The 17,451-nt window shown below is 40.2% G+C and overlaps 1 protein-coding gene across 8 annotated transcripts in view; it reads right to left on the minus strand.

Moving 5' to 3' along the window:
* MBTD1 (mbt domain containing 1) overlaps window positions 1-17,451 on the minus strand; it is a 58,154-nt gene that overhangs the window by 13,927 nt on the left and 26,776 nt on the right. For 7 of the 8 annotated variants that reach the window (XM_034790546.1, XM_034790545.1, XM_034790544.1 and 4 more), the window contains exons 7-15: window positions 15,444-15,578; window positions 14,840-14,928; window positions 13,348-13,582; window positions 11,765-11,820; window positions 11,355-11,459; window positions 10,318-10,465; window positions 7,184-7,266; window positions 6,441-6,675; window positions 4,927-5,004 (exon numbers count right to left, since the gene is read on the minus strand). In XM_034790546.1, the coding sequence (XP_034646437.1) occupies window positions 4,927-5,004; window positions 6,441-6,675; window positions 7,184-7,266; window positions 10,318-10,465; window positions 11,355-11,459; window positions 11,765-11,820; window positions 13,348-13,582; window positions 14,840-14,928; window positions 15,444-15,578 (1,164 nt within the window). The remainder of the gene's footprint in view (window positions 1-4,926; window positions 5,005-6,440; window positions 6,676-7,183; window positions 7,267-10,317; window positions 10,466-11,354; window positions 11,460-11,764; window positions 11,821-13,347; window positions 13,583-14,839; window positions 14,929-15,443; window positions 15,579-17,451) is intronic. The other variant, XM_034790543.1, reaches the window with a different exon arrangement.

Genomic DNA, 17,451 nt, shown 5'->3' on the forward strand with positions numbered 1-17,451 from the left:
TTCTTCGTCCTCCTAAGTCTTAGATTAACTATGTGGAAACAGTTAGCAAATACTCTGGCCTATCATGAACTAATCAAAGATAGACTAGTGTCTCTCTATAGATCCTTGTTGTCAATTTTGAGTGAAAATGTTCCTGGTGGCAGTGACTTCAGCTTGTACCGCAAGTTAAGTTCTGGTCCTAGCAACTGAAGTACCTCACATCAGATTTCACAAGGTAAAAGATTCCTCTCCACAATGGTGCCAAAGCTTGCTAACATTCTTCCCATACCATTTTCAAGGGAGCATTCTTCTCCATATGCTCAACGGCAGAGTCCTTTGGGTTTTACCTAGCTCTTGGAAAGCCCACCTAACTTTTTGTTTTTGACACTCTCACAGGATGACTGGCCCTTTAAAGGGAGATGGGTTCAGCCCCACCTGTGACCCTCTCAGCTCATCTCTCCAGGTGGAGAAAAGGAACAATGTCACATGACAGGGAGGACATGTGGCTAAACCAGGAAATAAAACAGAAGCCTGTGGAAAGAAGGAAAGAATCCAGATAGGAAGCCCTGGGAGTTGCTGCTTGATAGAGAGCAAGGAGAGACTCAAAACAAGCAAGAGAGCTGCATGAGCTCTCGTCACAGAGACTCTCCTTAACTCCCAGGCACAGGGCCTCAGGAGCGCAGAGAACAGGTACCAGCTGGGAAGGCTGGAGTGTGGAGAGCAAGTCTCCTAGGGGAAATCCTCAGCTCAAACAGGACTATGAACCTTGCACTAAGGTTGTGAGCCTGCTAGGAAGGCTGGATGGGAGTTCTTATGAACTTAGTTAATAAACCCAGACACCAAGAAGGGGTGTTACTTTACACATGCAAGCTTATGTTGAAGTTACTGGGGAGCCCAAGAGGGGGAAACTGAGGCAGTAGCTAGTCTGAAGATAGGTGAAGTAGGCAGCATTGCTACAGACTCCAATTAATTGAGCAGAGCTGTTGCCAAGAGAACTGCATCTAAACGGATGTCTGATTGTATTTCACACTGTTGTAACGTGGCTTGCCTGAAACTAGGGAGGCCATGTCAAGGCTCACTTGGTCGGAGGTGTATTTCCACTGCAGATACCTACAATGCAGCTGGACGGCCTTCTCACCACACATTTACAAAACAGTATTGCTTACATTTAAGAACTTGCCATGCTACAAAGCTTGTTTTCAAGACAGAGGGAAGCCAAATTCTCCCATCTTTGAAAGACGTTTATTTCAGGGTGCTCCTCATTTTAAAGTTAATTAATCACTGCATTAAGTGTTGGTTATTCATCTCCTCGTGCATACTTGAACTTCGTGGTCCACTTCAATGTTTAAGAGATATCTTTGACCCCTTTATATATTAAACAATACTTGGCATTGACCTTGTTATGATTGCCTATTGCAGCCTCACCAATTTTTTCTTGTGGGAGATTCCTCTTCCATGACTCAGTATTTTAATATCAAGAATCTACAATAATGAAATACAAGGTTTGGTGTTTGACAAACATGGATCTAAAATCATCTCATTTGTAATCAAATACAATCAACACTGTTTTCAAGTTATTTATTGAAGAGGATTTCTGATAAACTCAGGAACTACTCTGCAAATGCTAGCTATGGAAAGGGTCAAATTCAGTAGGTAGGTCTTCCTAACTGTGTCCCTTCTCCCATCCCTGCAGACTTGATTTTTCTGCCCAATGAATTTTAAAGGAATATCAGAGCCTCAAAGAGACAAGAAGACAAGTTTGAAGTATGAGGTTACAATCCTTGTTAGGAAGCATTCAGTAAAGTTTTCAAAACTTTCTGTGATGAGCTTGCAGATCATGCCTACCTCACAAAAGGTATGAGGATTAATGTTTGTAAAATTTGCTAAAGATGGCACACCCTATCAGCAAGAAATTTATTTTTGTACATGCTCTTGCGTAGAAATATTTTGAAATCCAGGTTTTTCCCAGTAAAATCCTAACAATTTCACCTCAGAGTGAAAATGTAGAACCCGACAACCTGAACTGATTGAACTGTGAATTAGAAATGCCATGTGTGTTTAAGATACAGGTTGTGGCTGCAATAACAGCAGTTAATTTGATTAATTTAAAGAAAAAAAATGTTCAAGCTTATTAGGAACTTGCAAGTAGTAATAAGGGCCTTTAAAGCATATAGAAAAGAGTAATAAAACCTAAAAATCAAAAAACCCAAACACCTCTTTTCCCTCCAAAATGGAGGTGCCAAAGGCTAGAGTTTTCTTAACTCTAGAAGTATTCAATGCTTCACACTTAAATGAACTCAAGATTACAAAACAATGAACTGGTAACTCCTCAGGAACAGTTTTGAATAGACCAAAGTCAGACAAGATGGAGCTTGATGATCAAACTTGGAATTTAAGCCTGATGATAAAGCCTAGAATCAGGGCTCGACACCCTGGATCTCTTCCAGCACTATGTTAAGGGCCGTCATGCAGCTCTTAACCACCTAAGTCTGCCGACTTGTGGGGAAGTCATGTCCTGTGTCAGCAGAATTGCCCACTTCCTAATACTCGCTGGCAGCCAACATGAAGGCAACTGGACTGCAAAAGAGATGGTGTGCAATCCACAAGGATTAAAACTGATATATTTGCATTCTGCCTTCTCTTGCAGTTAATTTTGTCCAATGTATCTTCAGCACAAAGTACCAGCTGCTGTTACAAAAACATGTCTCTCCTGCACCAAGGAAATACCACCTCTTGCCAAGGAAATACCAAGAACGTGAACAGAGGCAATGGCTTAGTGTTCCAAGCATAGCTAGGCTGCCTTCTAATTAGTGCCTCTTATTACGACACTATAGAATCAACCCTTCATTTTTATTAGGCACATAAATAAACTCCTCTCACTGTATGTGGGTTCTTCTCAAACACTTGCTCTGATTGGATATTCAAGATGTTGTGGCACTTTTTATTTTAATTTATTTTTTTAAATAAGGAGCTTGCCCTGAGTTCTTGTCTAAAATTTATCGTCCGCATAAAAATTTGTCATGCACCATGGGTTGGTGCTATCCTCCACTGCTCTCTTTCAGAAGCATCCAATCTTTTAAAAAGGCCTTGGCATCCTTTGGAATAAAAGGTGCAATGTGAATTTAAGATAAACATAGATGGATCTGATCTCCAACAAGAAAGGGTAGGAGAAGGCACAAAGTGCTCTTGTGACTGGCTGTCTCTACTCCCTTTGTTACAGACAGAAAATAGCTTTGGTTTGAAACAGTGTCATGGAAACAGGACTAGATGGGGAGGGGGAGGTGCATCATTGTAAATTAAAAATTAAACAGATTTGTTTGAATTTCTGAAGAGAACAATTTGCTCCCAGGGAAACACTACTAATGTGGAAAGAATTTGGACAGTTTTTAAAAAAATACTAGGGATTTAACAAGTACTGTATATACTCGTTCATAAGACGAATTTTTTTAGTAAAAAAAGAGAAGCACCAGAGAAGGTTGTTGGCTTATGAATGGGGATAGAGAGGGAGAGGTGGGACACAGCTCCTCCCCGTAACAGAGGGAGCAAGGAGAGGCAGCACAGCCAGCAGAGCCAGAAGGGAAGAGGCGGGGGCCAGAGTCTCTCCACTTCTGGCCACACTGCTGTCCCCCCCAGCCTCCGAAGCAGCTGCAGCTCCGGGGCTGGCAGGCTGCGGCCATGCCACTCGGCCCCGCCGCCCAGCGCAGGCTGTGGCCGCGCCGCCCGGCCCGCCGGAGCACGCTGCAGCCTTGCCACCCGGCCCAGCCCGCTGGAACATGCTGCGGCTGTGCCTCCCGGTCTGGCCTGCCGGAGCAGGCTGCGGCTGCGCCGCCCGGTCTGCTGGAGCAACTCCAGCCAGGCCAGAGACATCCTCTCCAGATAAGGTGGGAAGGGAAGGGATGGGATGGGGAGAGTGTGTGGGTCCCGGGCTAGGGGTACGGTCATGTGTGTGTGGGGGCAGGGGTATCACAGGGGTTACTCCCCTGACTCCTAGCTTCTCCCCTCCAAAAAGATTTCCCCACCAGTTGCTGTCCCAGCCCGTCAGGGTAAGCAGCTGGTGCGCCGGGACACTTTGTTTACTTATGTTTACCTCCTGCCTGCGGAGGCTCAAAGTAAACAAATCATCTCAGCCCACCAGCGGCTTATCCTGATGGCCCAGGAGCCAAAGTTTGCTGACCCCTGAATTATAGGGTCGGCTTATGAATGGGTTATACAAATTTTCCATTTTTACTTATCCATCTTGGAGGGGTCAGCTTATAAACGAACTGGCTTATGATCGAGGATATACAGTAATACTCAATTGACATGAGTAGTCAGCTATAGCAATACTACTAAGTACCTTTGTAAGTAACATTATTATTAAGAGCTTCCTACAATTGCCCCACATCCTAACAATTGATAAACTTGTCAATTTAAAAATTAGTACCGTTTTGCAAGAGGAGACAAATTTTAGTTTTATAAAGTAACTGAGGATGATAGATTGCCCTCGGTTTTCTACATCTCATTTACCTTCTGCTTCAAAACAACCTGGTTCTTTTTTCTCCAGCTTTGCTATGAAGAGTTAAAAAGCGAAGAGCCATGCATATATGAGCATTTTGCTCAAGACCACCTTACTTTAGCTTCATGCTTATGCAGAATTCCTTACCTAAAATTGGTTCTAGGAGTATCAAAAATAATTTAACTTATTTGTCCGTGTACAATATACACAGAAGTTACAAACACTATCATTTCTTTCAAAACCACTTACTTTCCATTTGGTTATTTTGCTGCAAGTTATAAAAAAAATAACATTTCTCAATTAATAAAAGCCTCCTTTTATGGCATACTGCACCTTTAAGCATAACACTTATTTCATGCACAAGCAACATTTCCAACCAGAATAATTTGAGACAAATTGCACAACTTTCTAACAGCCAGGAAAGGGCATATAAGCACCACTTTGTCACCCACTTTTCTTGTGTCCTTTGTACTGTTGTGACTTAGCCTTTTTCTTTTGCTTTGATGAACTTGACTGGCTATCTCTTGCTGCTGAAAAATATTAAGAATTAAAATTTTCAATTAATGATTTGGGAAAATACTGCACAATCTTTCATGCTAAGGAAAATTCACGAGAAAAATGTTTTCCTCAATGAATAAATGAATGAATGAATGAAGACAGAGCCTATGTCAAACAGAACACATTCACAGAGGAAAAATCCTCTACTTGAACTGCACCCATTCCAGTAGCCCCTGGAACACAATTACCCATATCATATTCCCTGACCTAACAGGCTACAAATAGTCATCTCATCCATCATTATGGGACAACACACATCTGTTGCCAGGGCCATACCTCTGCTCCTTTGAGCAACTAGTTATTCATAGCAATTATTTTCCTGACTGGAGAAGTACAGCTGATGCATCATAAAACTGAGTCTTGCTGCCAGTCGGATTTCACATAAGGCAAGAAGAAAGTTGGGAGGAAGAAAAAAAAAAAGATAGAAACAGAAAAAGATTAGAAAACCAGACACACAAAAAAGATTTACATACGAAAAATGGACACAGACACACAAATTAAGATATCAAAAAATTTGGACTACAAAGAGAGAAATTATTAAAAGAATGGAAAGAGGCAAGAACAAAGAAAGAAACAAAAATAAGCACTGGTAAGGCAGACTAATAGGAAAAACATTTGAAGAGTAAACTAAAGTAAAACATTCCAAATCAGCCATAGCCTGTAATATATATTTTTATATTACAATTAGTTTATACTCCTCCAGTATGTCTGTCTAAACAAAGAAGAAAAAAAAAATGTCAGTTGACAGAACTGATTTCATGTATTCCTGAAAGCCTGCCAACATTTAAAGTATTCAAATCATAAGCTGCCAGCTACACTAAAGACAGCATCTCGTGTTTACATATTCACTCTCCAGGCTCTGGACAGGTTTATGGGCCTGAAAAGCCAGGTATGGACATACAAGCAGGCTGTCTGGGTTCTTTAAATTAAATAGATCCCATATTGCCAACACTTGTGCATGTGAATAACTATGCATATGCATAGTACCACTGATTTAAATGCATAAAGTTATTAACACACGTTTGCAGGATCAGGGCGTCTTAATGTAAAGTGCCATGCAAATTGATTGTGCTATAAATGAGAAGTAATGTTATTTAGGCCTGATGCTTAAGCAGTCTGCTTCTTCTCTGGCCCAAACATCTGTTAGCCCCAGGATTAAAAATAAACAGAGCACAGCCATGCAAATACTCTGAAGTGCTTTATCAGTTATACAGTGAAACAGATTAGAATGGTGTGCATCTGAGAATTAGCAAGGGTCTAGTCCATTTTTTGTTGCAGGTGGCTACCCAACCCCAAAAGGGTAAAGTTACGAGAATGACCACACATGTATAAACACTGGAAGGCAACTGGTAAATTTTAGATTTAAAAAGATGCAAGTGGAATCATTTACAAATGCATAGCAACTTACTTTGTGGTGCAGGAGGCTGTAGTTGATATCCAGTTAATTGGCACCACCCTACAGGATAGAGGTCAGGGGACTCGCAATCCACCCACTGGTCATATTCTTCTTCCCAGCCATCAAAATGTATCCTCAATAGACGATGGATGATGCGGGTTACTGTGGCCACACATACAAGGCGCGGTTCCATAAGATCTACAGCCTCCAGTTTCATTCGAATGTGAAACCCATGGTTTGGAACTTCCTGAAAAGGAGAATGAAGTAAGACAGCCAAATATCAGGAAACCAAGTCTAACATCTTACTCTACACGAAGTTAACATACTTCATGGGGGCTGCTGTTTCAGTCAAGTTTAATTTCAAGTGGCATTATTCTGATGGTGAAAGTAAACATGGTGGAATACCAAGGTATCATCTATGTAATTTAATGTACTCCTATTTTCTTCCATAGTAAGATTTTTTTCAGAGTCTGAAATATACAAGCTGAATGCACACAAATTTTTCTATTTCTAACGAACAATTTCCCAATTTCCATTTCTACTAGATATTTTTCAAAGCATACTCACATGGACTTTGAAAAAAATCACTGTGTCTGGTTTTGTGAACAATTAGCACGTAAGTGAAGAAACATATTTAAGACAGCTGAAGAGACTGATTAACCTCATGGGACCAAGCAGGCAGGAATTTACAGCACAAAATCCACTGTAAATAGCACACATGCCGTACAGTTGGCTTTACCAATGATTTATCTTACCTTATTGAAGAGTTTTACAGGTGCTGCTATAGAGTCAGTTTCCCTGAGGTAGTCAAACCATTTGAAAGGGAGTTTTGCATAACCTGTGAATTTTAAATAGTACCTTCGTACATCAACTGCAAACTTTGTACATTTAAAAACAACACTGTTAGTGCTACATTGTCACTAAAAACACAAAGAAGCTAGACACATAAATCAAAATATTTCCCCTCAATTTGAGTTTTTGCTCCATATTGGCTTCCACACAAATCAAACAGAGAAGAAAACCTCTTTAAATGTTATAACAGCCTTTTTATAATGATGTGACTAAAGACAAATCGGCAAAATCATCTACTCTTTCCTGTGGGAGAAAAATAATTTTATCCTTGAAAAGTTGGATTTGTTTGGAGAAGACTGGCCAAAACACAATCAGTGAAATAGCGTTTTTAAAACAGAGATCATAGGGTTAGAAAACGCAGCAATGGAGGTAATGAAGGGCTTCTCTCCACCTTATAAACTGGAGGAGACAACTGTTTCTCAATAATATATTTAATTTTGGTTAGTCTATTGAACTTGCATGGGATAGAGAGGACTGTTTTGGGGCGACTTTTCCCTTCCGACAGCTTCTTAGACCAGAAAGTCTCAAATTTTGGCCCTTGAACCAACAATAGTTTGCAGATTTCTTTGTGGTGGTGTGTAGAATTAAACATTTTGAGAAACAAAGAGGTGATGGGGGCTTGAAATGATGGGATGGAAGATAGCAGAATAATTTAAAGAGAGAGAGAGCGAGAAAGCCACTGTTTTAGTCCAAGCTGCCACTTTGGGTCACAGCTCAATACGACAGTCCTCAGACATATAATTAAACTTTAACAACAAACTCCGGTCCCAGTCTTGAAAGGTGCCAAGTGTCCTCGACTTCCACTGACGTCACTGGGAGCTGAGAGTGCTCCGTGCCTTACAAGATTGAATCCTATGTTTCAAGGCCCCTTTTTTCACCGTGTAAAATTTCAAGCTAACAAGGTGAATATGGAAAAGGTGGCAGCAAGCAAGGGGGGAGGGATATCTCAGTGGTTTGAGCATTGGCCTGCTAAACCCAGGGTTGTGAATTCAATCCTTGAGGGGACCACTTGGGGGATCTGGGGCAAAATCAGTACTTGGTCCTGCTAGTGAAGGCAGGGGGCTGGACTCTATGACCTTTTAAGGTCCCTTCCAGTTCTAGGAGATGGGATCTCTCCATTAATTATTATTATTATTATTATTATAAGCCAAGTTCACACCACCCTTACAAACAGACGTGTCCGATTGGCTGCAGATTCATCAAGATAGCAGGGCAAGAGGTGTACATAAGAATTTTTTTTTTGTGTTAGCATTAGAGAGATCTTCTGACACACACGTTCAATAATTTTTTTACAAACATTATCTAATTAATCCTCACAACAGGCCTACGGGAAAGATGGGAGCAGAGGAAGCCCATCCCAGAGCTAAGATTAGAACTCAGGACTTCCAATTCCCATAATTTAGCCACTAGAACACACCTCTCACAGGTATTAAGGGGGCTCTGATCATTATAATAATGCATTTGCTTCAGAAATAATGTAACCTACTAAGAAGGTTAAAGTTCTAGAACATTCTTACTGCTGTTTATTAGTCGTACACACGAAACTAAATTTTACAAAACTGAGTATGATTTATAAGAATAGTCTAGCAATGGATGATACAGGATTGCTATCGAGAATTCTAAAGAGAGAAAGAGAAGAAACGCAGACAAAAGCAGAAAAGGAGGAGAGCTGCCCCGATGTAAGAAACACGGCAGTATATTAAATGATATTAACAGAAGTTCACCTTCTGTCATAGGCTCAGTGATTAAAGAATAAACATTTACTCAGGATTATTCAAAGACAGGCATCTATCATCTGTAGTGTATCGTCCATTTAAAAGTCTGGTTTTACCAGAGTGTGTACAGACACACATTTTGTCATTATTAAATTTTCATTCTGTAAATGACTCCGAAATCTCTTATTTGTTTGGAGGCGGTAGAAAGTATTTTTTTTTTTAAAAAGGCACAGGATGGACTATATGTTTTTGGCAGGTCAGATTATCCCCATGATTTTTTTCTGTAGTAATTGTACTGAATATTACAGCTCCAGTAAGCAAGGGTAAATCTGCTCACCTACGGATTCGCCAAATGCTAAAAGCCAACAGATTCGTGTCAGCTAACGGGAATGCTATGAAATGTTTTTCTTTTTGTTGCAGACACAACTGTCAGTACACTCAATATTCAGAAAATCTCTGCACTCAGTGCCAATAGAAGCTTGCACTTAACCAGTAATATAGGCTCCCCCCATCTCCTTCCAATAATTTAGAGATTTTGAATGAATAGGGACAGAAACAAAATTCTTACAAAAAACTAAACAAACAATGAGCACCTATCATCTACTATGATGCAATTACCTCTCTCTCCCTTTATATGTTGCTAAAGTAATGTAATAAAGTTTAGCGATGAAGTCAACAGAAAACCATCTGCAGACACGTATGATGGTGTTCAGACAGTTTTGCTCATAAAAATCATTCCTTAGGCCTTGTTCAAAAAAAATGAACCCCTCCCACTCCGACAGATACGGATATGAAGGATACATTTATGTGCATTTTAGCAAGAGAATAATTCATCATGCCTGATTAATAAATCTGCAACACTTCACAATGCTTTTAATATGGACTATTGCTCTATCATAATTCCAGTCCTCTGCTGGCCCAAGACTCCCTAGCACTGATATTCTTGAGATAGTTCTGGAAGTGCTCTGCATCTCTTGCCCTCCCCCCAGCATTAACTGATGCTGAATATAACTCATTTTACTCAGTAAGAGTTTAGTTATGTAATGGCCATATTCTACCTTTAATCTTTGTGTAGTCAAAACAAACCTCACTTTATTTGCCCATGAATTAAACAAGCATTCAATTTGGGCTCTTCTATACATTGAGTTTGACATCCCTGTTTCAGACCATTTTAAAGTAGTGCTGAAGTTTCTGTTTGAAATCAAGATGGTTCTGAAAATGAAATGAACGCTGCAAAATGATTTAAGAAACAAAGAATGTGATTATACAGAATACCTCTGAAAAATAATCAAAATGGAAGTTAGTCAGAATAGCGTAAATACCTCTGGGTGGAGTTAGCTCAATCGCATTAATTTCACAGAAACCAACAGGGAAAATAGAAGGGGAGGTGGCATGGTAACAAAACCAGTCAGATCCGTCTGCTGCTTCTGAGCCATCAATCCCGATCATTAGATATCCATCTGCTAACACCTTTGGAAATAAAAACAATATTGTACATTAGGCACCTTTATACTCTGTGAAGGCCAGGCTAGAAATTTAGTATGTCGTGTTTCAAAGCGGAGTAAGAAATGAAACAAATATGTATAAGGAACACTGTCAACTTAAGAAAAGTCACTTCTCTCCAATATTTTTTTGTTGTATATGCTATTGCGATCATTAACTGGCAACAATAATAGAAGAGCGAGATTAGAAACTATTTTAGTTTTCAGGTTTTTTCCTTTGAATATTTGACAGCGCTTTGTGTAGTATCAGTTTCTCTCTATCTTTGTATAGTTAGTTTCCTTTGTAGCTTGTGAGGGTCTTCCACACAGGAAAAAAAAATTATATATAAAACAACAACTATAAAACCAAAAACATTGGCAGGAATATTTTTGGACAGATGTATTATCCAAAGCTTTTGGGAGGGATTAGATTGTCTGCAAAATAGCCAGATGAGAATTAACAGGTGGTTCCATTGCACATTAATTTTACAGGCATACTGTTTGTCAATCAAAGTTCTGGCTGGAATTTTGAACGTTCGTGAATGCCACATACAGATACTTTTCATCTGCCACTATAACAATCAACCATTCTTAATACTCCAGTAACAGGAAAGCAGCTCAGAAATGGAAGCCATTGGTAAGCATTCACAAATTGCACACATTATCCTTTTATTGGAAGGGGTGGATGTGGAAGGAGCAGACGAGAGAACATGCTGTTGACCAACACATTGATTGCTTTTTTAAAATCTTGTTTTAAATAAAATATCAGCCTTTATTAAAAGTGTTTTTAGCAGCAGTATTGATTACAGAAGACTGGAATTCAGATTAACAGGATTCATGTCCCATTCTTCCACAAAAGTATAAATTCAGTCTCTTACCTTCCTAATGGTTGCAACACATATTGCAGACAGGTTTAAGGGATCAATAGCTTCCAATTTCATGCCTTCCTTGAACCATTCTCCACTTGGATCTACTTCTTTTACCTAAAGATTCATACAACGGCATTACACAGCTAGCTGAGGTGACAAGAACAACTGATTTATAAGACAACATAACCACACCCATGAAACAAAGTTTGCAGCAAAGAGACCAAAATACACCTCAAACTCCCTGTCAATTTTGCTTACATCAAAATGCCTAACAGCATTTTTAAAAAAATTTCAAATAATGACAGACCTTTGTACAGTAATTTGGTATAATTTCTCAGTTATGCTTTATCTTCAAGTGATGAAAAATTCCTCTTCCAACTCTGAGTAAACAAACTTAGAGTTCTCGTTAGCAATCTTACCTTTGCAAATAAATGTGGGGGTGCATCATAATGTCCGTCCTGTTTCTTTGTAATATCTACAAGGGACAGTTACGTTATTAATCAGTAAATATTCATGAAGAGACTAATAATACCCACCCCAAAAACAAACAAGCACCTTTTCCTGACATTGTACCATTTAAGGCAGTCATAACTTTACAAACATGTGGGCCCAAAGTGTATAAAGAGGCCACAGGAGTATGCCACCTAGACAATTTGGGAATGGAGCTAAAATCATGCAATTTATGTATTTTGAGGACACTGGTGGACAAGAGATATGACAGCATTCAGAAAACAGATACCCAGAAGCCTTGATTATAGCACAAAAGTGTTAGTGAAATACATAGAAGCTTTTGCAGAAGTTTGACAAGTCAAACTAATTTGCATTCTCAGTAGAGTTCAAGCAGAGAACTGACAAATTGAGGACTTATACACATGAGTGACTTCAAGGCTTAATATAATTAAATTTGGATTTAAAACATCCTGGTGTTGTAGTCATGCTGTTTGTTACCTCATTTTTGTACTAGAAATTCTTGTTTTTGTGAAACGTTTTTGTCGTGTGGTGGGATCCATAGCTCTGATAGGATCCTATAACAGAGGAGCCGCCTGATCTTTGCAGGAGTTTGCAGCTACTGGTTAGATCCTCTTCTCTGAAATGAATTCCAGCAGCTTTGTGAAAAGCTCTTAGGTCCATTTCCAGGAAGCAGTCCTGAGCATGATTTCTTTTAACTGTTTCCCTTTTATTTTTATATTGATTTCAATGAAGGTTTCCAGCCATTAAAAATATTGATATTATAGTGTCCAAAGCTGGTACAACGTGGAGCTTTTTTATTCCTGTTCTATGTTACAGAGGAGTGGCATATGTGCAAAGGAGCAAAGAGTCTCAGCAACAGACAATGTTAATTTCTCATTAAGAAGATGACATAAAATATTTAAAAAATAGAAATGTTTTGATTTTAGGTGATCAAAACTCCACTACACATCTGTCAGCCTCTACTTTTCTGTCCCTCTTCTGACAACTTCTGCAATGCAGTTACATGTTGCCATACAAAAATATGAAGCACGCCCAAAGGTTGGGGTCAGAACAAAATAAACTGAATTAAATCAATAACACAAGCAATACTTGTGCTGACTTAACTGTACCACGTAGGTGGTGGCAGCTGGTGGGGCAGTGCTGTGTAATTCCAGGGTGCCAGCAACAAGACATGCTAAATACATAGAACATTGGGCTTTGTCTACAGAAACCATTGTTTACTCTAGCTTATATTGTAAACATTCCTAGATACGGTCTCATGGATGGTGCCTCATTGAAATTTACCCGAGCTCTTCCAAACCCTGAAGGAAACACTGATAATAGTTTTTAAAACTAAGCCATATGGAGCGGAGACCTAGTGGCTGAAAAAAAAGTCTTGATTAGCACCAGTGCATACGTTTTTGAAGATATAATTACTTGAATTAGAAGCTTTTTCAGCCAGCTTGCTCCTTTTAGCCAAATCATTGCATGAAGTATCTTTCAAGTAAGCCTGTACTGCTGACAAGGTATCTTTGCAACACAACTTGCTTACCAGATCTTTTGAACCGATGTCCTATACTTCGGGACCAACCAATGTGATGAATGAGTGGGCTGTACATATGGCACCAGAAATCATCCGTTTTGTCTTCACTTTCTTCATATACCAATCTTAATCGTCCTCCAATTACACTGTCTACAACTGCTACCCGTGTTCGACAGAGATGCGTTTTGTCAACAACTTCTACTCTCATGGAAGGTTTGAAAGGATACTGCATACTTTCTGACACCTTAAAATAATAGGGAAAATGTTTAGTCACCTGTCATCTGCTATTAAAGCACCTTCCACTAAATTCAGTCTTCAGTTTCTTTGCTGCAAAAACCACCATGAACATTTTCTCCTGCCTATATCAGGATGATGTAATAATGGTAAGATCCATAAAGTGAACTTCTCACAAAAAATAACCTGGAATGGTATAGCTATATTATGTAAGGAAGGCCCTGATCCAACTCCCACTGAAGTTAATGGAGTGTTTCCATCGACTTTAATGGGAGTTGGCTAGGTCATCAGTGATTGATAATCAGATGATACCTTGCAGAACAACAGTTAATTTGTAATGTGAGATGAATACAAACCAGTTTTTGTTTATTTTCCTACATACACGAAGCGCAAGATTTTTTAAAAATTATGAGGAGTCCGGTGGCACCTTAAAGACACAGATTTATTTGGGCATAAGCTTTTGTGGGTAAAAACCCACTTCTTCAGATGCATTGAGTGAAAATTACAGATGCAGGCATAAATATACTGGCACGTAAGATAACTCCCTTCTCTTCATGTGTCAGTATATTTATGCCTACTTCTGTAATTTTCACTCCATGCATCTGATGAAGTAGGTTTTTTACCCACCAAAGCTTATGCCCAAATAAATCTGTTAGTCTTTAAGGTGCCACCGGACTCCACGTTGTTTTTGTGGATACAGACTAAATACGGCTATCCCTCTGATATTTAAAAATTATACATCACAGAGGGACACAGATGTTCTCTATCTAACACAGTGATTCTGAACCTATTTATCATCTTGGGCCGCATGCGGCCCACAAAGTGTTAACTGGGCCACAGGTTGAGAACCAGTGCCCTCCACTTAACCTCCCACACACACAAACCCCTATGCTCATCGCCCTCTGCCCAGAGACCCCTTCACAGAGTGGGGCCAGGAGTGGGGCATGGACCCCGACCCTGCTGTGTGGGGACCCTGACTCCCGCCATGCAGGGTTTGGAGGCAGCCAGGACCCCAACCCCACCGGGTGGCTGGGAGCCCATAGCCCCGCTAGACGGCAGAGAGCCCACAGCTTTAGCACATAGCTGAGCCCATGGGCCACGGGTTGAGAACCGCTGATGTAGCCACTGAAGAGGTAAGGCAAAGGGAGTAGCTGCAGTTCTATCTTCCTCCACAAGAGGGTCCAAAGTGCCATTGCAAAACAGTTCAATTCCTCACACAGTAATGAGGTTGTGTTTATATTACATTATTTATATCACATCAATTTACCTTCTGAGAAAAGTCAGGAGGAAGAGTTTTGGCACCAGTAAGTCGCTTCACGAGAAAAGCTTTCCAGTTTGTGTATTTGTGTTGGATTGCTGTTGCAAATAAAGGGGGGAAAAGTCAATGATTACTAATTAAGTTAATCTATTAGAGATACAAAGTTAAAGATAGTATTTGTAAAACAATATAAAATGATTGTTAAAATACTGAATGAAAATATCAGAATAATTAAAACGTATCAAAAGCCTTAAAGGCTGAATTCTGCTCCAGTTTCACAACTGTATGTGTGTATATTTTGGGGCAGAAGCTGACCTAAGATTTTAATGAAGAATACATTAAATAAAACACAGTATGCTTTAGCAACTGATGAATTTAATTACTTAGGATCTGATCTTAATGACCCTTATTCACACGAGTAAGGGGTATTTCCTGTGAAGATCCGCAGGATCAGGTCCTCATTGACCCATAGGCAACAAGATTTATTCACAACTTTAGATACGATTCATAAATGAGAGCCATATCAATTTGACATCTGAATCACAATGAATTCAATTAAATGTAGAAGATTACAATCTCTACTACTGAATTAGGAGTGCTAATATTTACATACTTCTAGGTGGGACTAGAGGCTTCCCACTAGCTGCACACCAACCAACTGGGTGGATGTCAGACCCACACACGTTGCACCAGAAGTCAACACTTGAATCGTTTTCAAACCCTTCATATCTCAGCAAAGCATTGTAGCCTGAAAGAGAGCAATCCCATGTTTAAAAGCTATAGCTGAGTGAGGTTATAAAAGGTTAATACTATTCCACCCAGCATAATGCTGGTTCACTGAATTTTTTAGTCTATATGATTCAGAAGGCATCTTGCCTGACTTGAAGGTAATTTAGTATCAATGCAAAAAAATAAAAAAACGTTCTGAGGTACTATGCATGTGTATCTTATATAGTAGGAAAATGTGTATATCGCTTTTGAGATATAGTATATAACCTTATAATTAAAGATTGTTGTACTGAATATACAGAGGAAGTGTGTTTAATTATAATGTATGCAGTCCTTGACTTTTGAGTGTTTAACTATGTAACCTTTAACGTTGTAAGAAAGAAGATCAGTAGTGGAGTTTATGAGTTCACTGATCTGGAGCTATTTGATTTCATATTTCCTGATCCTGAATCATCCATAATGTGAGGAAGCTGTTCCCTGAAAACTGGACCAACACAAAACAGGCCCAACCAGCAGAGTTTAACACCTGAGCAGGAGAAAAACTGAGGAGTTTGGAAGCTCTGCAGGTGGGAGTTTCTCTCCCTTATTACCTCTTCAAGGATAAAGATTCATACATAATCTGTGTGTGGTGAAAAGCATCTTCAAAGAAAACTGTTGATAGTGGAAGCTTTTTTGTAGACATTAGTTAATGATTACCATATATACTCGTTCATAAGCTGAACTTTTTTAGTAAAACATCAGAAAAGGGGGTCGGCTTATGAACGAGTATAGAGAGGGGGAGAGGTGGGACAAAGCCCTCTCCCCCCCCACCCAACAGAGGGGGCAGCACAGCCAGCAGACCCAGAAGGGAAGAGGCGGGGCCAGAGTCTCTCCTCTTCTGGCCATGCTGCTCTCCCCCCAGCCTCTGAAGCAGTTGCAGCTCCAGGGCTGGCAGGCTGCGGCCACACTGCCCGGCCTGCTGGAGCAGCTCCGGCCAGGCCAGAGACATCTTCCCCTGGCCCACCCCAGGTAAGGTGGGAAGGGAAGGGAAGGGGAGAGCGTGGGGGTCCCGGGCTAGGGGTGGGGCAGGGAGGAATCATGTGGGGAGGTCCCAGATTAGGGGTGGGGTCATGTGGGGGGTGGTCACAGGGGTTACTCCCCTGACCCTCAGCGTCTCCCCCCCTCCCTAAAATTTCCCCATCAGTTGCTGTCCTGGGCCATCAGGGTAAGTCACTGGTGGGCTGGGACATTTTGTTTACTTAGGTTTACCTCCGTGCCTGCGGACACTCGAGGTAAACAAACCATCTCAGCCTGCCAGTGGCTTATCCTGATGGTCCGGGAGCCAAAGTTTCAGACCCCTGAATTATAGAGTCAGCTTATGAATGGTTAGCCATCTTGGGGGGGGGGGGGGGGTGCGCGTCAGCTTATAAATGAACTGGCTTATGATTGAGTATATATGGTAATTTAGGATTCAGTGCAATGAAGTAATAAGCACCTTCAACTCCCACTGAAGCAAACTGGAGTTGAAAGCCCACAGCACATCAAAGGAGACAGTTGCAACATCTTACAACATTTATCTTAGTGTGATAGCTCTGAGTGGCAGCCCACTACTGCTCTCATTGACTTCAACTGGAGGAGTAGCAGGCTTTGTATTAGTTATTACTTCATATGCATGAATACATTTTCAGCTAAATCTTTTTCTCTTTAAAACAACCCTTTCCCCCCCAAACACAACTACAGATTATAGTACTCAGAACGAACACTGAATTACTTTCTAGATACTACTAGGATAGCTTCTTAAAGCCTATATTTATCTCTACAAATCCTTCTTGCTTTTAAAAGAAATTGCTCAGTTCCCTGAATTGAGACTTCCCCAATACAATTATCATTGCAATCATTTTAATACATATGAT

The sequence above is a fragment of the Trachemys scripta genome, chromosome 14, assembly GCF_013100865.1.
Source record: "Trachemys scripta elegans isolate TJP31775 chromosome 14, CAS_Tse_1.0, whole genome shotgun sequence".
In the NCBI taxonomy this organism is placed as follows: Eukaryota; Metazoa; Chordata; order Testudines; family Emydidae; genus Trachemys; species Trachemys scripta.